A 4,647-nucleotide genomic window follows, 5' to 3' on the forward strand; every position below is an offset into this window, starting at 1 on the left:
AAAATAACCTTCTGAACCCCCAATGAACTCCCCTGACTTTAATTTTAAAGGGTACCGCTTTTCTGCATTGTTGAGGAAGTAAAAATCATGACCAAGATTACTTGCAGATAATCCTGCTCTCCTGCTGGTCATGCATGTAATTTGAGACCTTGACTTGGGCTGTATACAACTGTAAGGACACTCCACCTTTATATGAATTATCTGTTAGTTGATTGACATGTATTTTAAGAGGAAGTTCTGGTGATACTGTCTAAAGGAAAGCAGCCTTAAATAAAGAATTATGTACCATGTGAGTTCATTAAAACAGCTGGTGGACACTTTTAACAGTTTATTGGAGTGCCAGCTCAGCTTACTCCTGCAGGACATTAACAGTGCTTTAGACATCTTAAAAAAGGCTCTTCAAAAACACAAACCCTGTGTGTCACTCTGTCTGCCAAACAGGGACGCTCCTCCTGCTAGGTTAGGAATGTCTTCTAATGTACTAACTCTGCACACGTTACCTCTGGAAACAGAAACTTCCCTCATGGTGTTTCTGTTCATTTTGTACTTGTACTGCATAACCACAAAGGACTCATAACGTAACAGCATTCTTAAATAACAAAACTACTTTTAAACTGCTGTGGCAGAGTAGGGAGAATATGTGGGCAGGACAGAAGCCCTGCACACTAAGAAATGTGTGTTTTGTGGCTGCCTATGCACAGCCACATGTTAATGTAATTGTTTAATTGGTGTGGGGGATTGTGTTGTCTTATTGATTAATTGGAAAGTGTGGAATGTAATCCAGGTGGTAATCTAATGATTGATTGTCATTTACCCTTGGTCACACCCAATAAAAGCACAAAGACGTGGTTGTTTGTGGTGCAGAGTGCAGTGTGTGTTGCTGTGTCAAGAAGAGCCAGTGAATGTGCTACTCAGCCTGGACTGCAAGGTGTTTTGTGTTATTGGTAATTGGCTTATCTGTCTGGTGTTTAGTCAGACCAACTAAAATGTTTAGTTATGACTCCTTGGTGGAGCTAGGAGTTTGTTTTCTTAAAGGGCCAGTGGCATATCTTTGTGAAAAAAGTGTGCCAAGGTGCTGAACTGCACTTACTGTGCTTGTGGGTGTTTGCTACTCCTGCCACTTCACCACGCTATATAGGACACTGCACTTTTCAAATTCAGCTAGATGGCAAGCGACAGAAATTACCTGGCTAAGAATATATGCCCATAACTTGATACACAAAGCATGACAAGAGGCACCTGCATTCAAACCCAATGCTCACTCAATCAACTTTTCTTTAAAGCTTTTTATTTTATTTAAAGATTTTGCAACGTTCCAAAACACATTCCAGCACTACAGCATAAGGCTTGGTTTTATTTTCCTTTCTTTATTCTTCAGTTTGCTTTCAGAAGCATTAGACAACCAATCGTAGGCAAAGCATTTCATTTCGGTTGCTTCATAATTCCTACTGGGCAGACTGAACAAAATAGAGTGTAGCTGAGTAAGGCTGATTGTTTACTGATCAAGCAAAGCACTATGCTCTAGCACAGACAGAAGTGTAAATATGTATTTATTTACCGTGAATGTCAAGGCATTTTGAGTTCCATTGTATGACATCAATAACAAGTCTTTGTCTGTTTTTCTCTGCTCTAAAGAGTAGGTGGATGTTGTGTGTGTGTGTGTATATATATATATATATATATAAATCAATAACCACTAAGTTGCATACTGTTATACTGCATATTCATCATGGCATACCCAAGAGTACAGGTGTATAAGGCGTAAGTACTTCAAATCCAAATCGTGCACAGTCATGCCTGAGGTTCAGAATAGAAACCAACATGCCCCGATACTACTGTACAGTTGCACAATTTCAATAAGGAAATCTGGCAGGTGAGAGCCATTCTCTGCAAGCAAATACCATTTCTCAACATTGGTAATATTCCATCAGCAGCATACGTGTCTGTTTTGCATGCCTTTTTTTTTTTTTTTAAGTGTTCTAATGTCAGCTCATGAAGGCAACTGTACTTTCATGCTGGCCTCCAAATAAGCCTGAGAAGAACTCAAGTGCCAGGCGTGTCTGGATGGGAATAAAAACATAGGCTGTGTAAACCACCATGGTAACCATTGTGAATAGTACAGTATTGAAGATGGATTGTTCCCATGGTTCTAAAACATAGCTGCAGGTGACAAGCAGGTACTGATAGTAGAGCCAGGCCAGGTATTCCTTTAGCCCTTTCACATCCATGCTGTTACTGTGAGGTGTGCAGGGTGGGGGTACAGCACCTTTAAAATATAGAAGAGCAAATCAGTTACTAACTTTGTGCTCAATCACAAATTATACAACTTACTTGATGAATGTATTATAATAACACAAAAGCAAGCACATGGTTCTGTCCGCTCTGAGAAGGTATCACGGATGCAGAGTAAGGTATTTGTTTGAACCAAGACTTTTGTTTGTTAATTTCAATGATATTTTCATGATTTCATTAAACTTTTTTTATTTATTTTTTTTCCACAAAGAAACTCACTTTTTGAGGTGTGAACTGTTATTTGTGTATAGGTTGCAAATAGTATGATGGACAATAATCTCATTTAATTAGGCATATTTTGGTGCCACATTCAAAGAATCAGTTTACACAGAGAGTAAGAGTTACTGAATTTGACTTAGGAACTGTCCTATTGCCTTTTTGTTGTAACAATACTGTGTAAAAAGACCATTTAACTATGGTATTTATAAGAAACCTCATAACTGCTATACCACACCATGTAATAAACAGTTATTTATTGTTCCATCAAAACCATTAAAAGCACGTTTATATAATGTTTTTACCAAATTAGGCATGGCATGAAATGCATGCTCATTAGTAATGTTGCAGATTTTGGTATTATGCAATGGAAATATTTAGCCTGCTTTGCATTACCAAAGTGTACACCTCATTATTAATCAAACAAATTGACTTTGTACTTCAAATGCCAGTTATCCCAGTACCTGGAAAACGTGTGGCTTAACTGAAGCTGGAATTACCCTTTATCTGCTTTCAAGTGGAGTGCAAGCATCCAAGAAGTCCCTTTAAAAAAATAAATAAAAAGGAGAATGAAAACATTTTAAGCCAGTTAAAGAAAGTCTGATACCAAATTTAGCTTTCATTAGTATGTGGCCTGTAATCATATCAGTGCCTCTGCTGCCTCCTGTGGTGGACACCGGTACTGGTACACAGTCAATGTTGGCATTCTTTCTGTTCTGTTGCACTACAACCTAAAAAACTTTTTGTTGTTGTTGTTGTTGTAATTCTTAAGTACATTATTTTGGCAGTCATGATTCTGAAATGGAGGTTTCGAGGAGATAGTAAAGATAATGCCAGGAGCAGAGCCAAAGGTGATTTTTTTTTTTTTTTTTTTTTTAAAGAAAGGGAAACTGCGTTCTGCGTGTTTGTTTTGCACAATTCGTGCTAAGATTTTTTTTATATCAACAACAACAACACTACTAATTATATTAACAACATATGACCCAACTGCACAAAGCATGCTATTTTATCTTTAGATCGCTTTTTTTTTTTTTTTTTTTTTTTTTTTTTAGCGATTTACAATGTTTAACATCCCGCATTAAATTCCCCCACAGATGTTTTTGAAGCGAACATCCTACTTTAAATTGTAAATGTATGTTTAATAGAGTACAAGACATTTCTTTGGTCCCAATTTATTGTAACACAATGTAACACTCACCTTTTTAACCGTTTCTTCTGCTGTACTTGTTGTTCTCTAATAAGACTGTTGTAAGAGAACCACCAGCTAGTCACAGCGAGTTTCTGTAAAGTGACACTGCTTGTCAGGTATTTATTCTCTTACCACACCCCCTTGCCTCATGTTTATAATCTCACCTGCTTCTTTGATCTGTTGGTTTCAAGGGACTTAATAAAATAAAAACAAATAAAAAAAGACAAACATAGGTTACTATGCATCAGGCATAATACCTCTTTCTCGTTTTAAAAAACGATCTTTTGTTTGTTTTGTTTACATATAGTACATACAAAAAACAATACTAGGATTAAGCCATAGACTAGCTGGAGGAATGCAGCAGAACAACCTTTTTTCTTCTAGTTCCTGACAGATAGCCTACAATAAATACTGCAGACAGAGCCTGCTCAACCCACCCCGGCCCGCCAAAAAATAAAAATAATTAAAAGTGCTATATCCAGCAATGAACAATGTTTCAAACAAGCCACATCGTGTTGTAAACCTACAACTTCAACGGAAGCGTAAAAAACTAAAACAAAGGATGCTCACCCCCTCTCATTTGAAACACGCAATGGCATAGTATATGGGAATTTGGCTCTCGACAGTCGAGTTTTCTGGAGCTGTTTTTTTTTTTTGTTTCCAATCTTGAGTTTGCCTTTGGAGGCTTACTTGTCACACTCATAACATTACCTTATGGAACTTGACCAGAAGAACACAAATTTGAGGGTGGAACACATTCATTTGGATATGTGGGTTTCTAATCTAGTGTTTTTGTTAAATTATATTTTAATTGTTTGTTTCATGTCTCCAGTACATGCAGTAGGCTGCTATAGGCCTACAACTTAGTTTTATGTGGCTATATAACTGATATGCAATTCATTCGTATCTGATTCAATGTAAATATTTATATTAAGGACTGGTAATACAGC

At 37.0% G+C, this 4,647-nt stretch overlaps 1 protein-coding gene across 2 annotated transcripts; it reads right to left on the reverse strand.

The window, feature by feature from the left end:
- Positions 1-1,266: 1,266 nt before the first annotated feature.
- On the reverse strand, positions 1,267-4,042 carry LOC117417469 (serine palmitoyltransferase small subunit B-like). 2 transcript variants are annotated; one of them, XM_034029637.2, is made up of 3 exons: positions 3,707-4,042; positions 3,009-3,051; positions 1,267-2,266 (listed from the first exon to the last, which is right to left on the reverse strand). In XM_034029637.2, the coding sequence occupies exon 3, from the start codon at positions 2,226-2,228 to the stop codon at positions 1,986-1,988; it is 243 nt and encodes an 80-aa protein (XP_033885528.1). In that variant the 5' UTR covers positions 2,229-2,266; positions 3,009-3,051; positions 3,707-4,042; the 3' UTR covers positions 1,267-1,985. The 2 variants fall into 2 exon arrangements, with proteins under 2 accessions (XP_033885528.1, XP_033885527.1); XM_034029636.3 differs by having other exon boundaries at positions 2,973-3,051; positions 3,707-4,039.
- Between the last annotated feature and the right edge of the window lie 605 nt (positions 4,043-4,647).

The sequence above is a fragment of the Acipenser ruthenus genome, chromosome 12 (genome assembly GCF_902713425.1).
Source record: "Acipenser ruthenus chromosome 12, fAciRut3.2 maternal haplotype, whole genome shotgun sequence".
NCBI classification, from domain to species: domain Eukaryota; kingdom Metazoa; phylum Chordata; class Actinopteri; order Acipenseriformes; family Acipenseridae; genus Acipenser; species Acipenser ruthenus.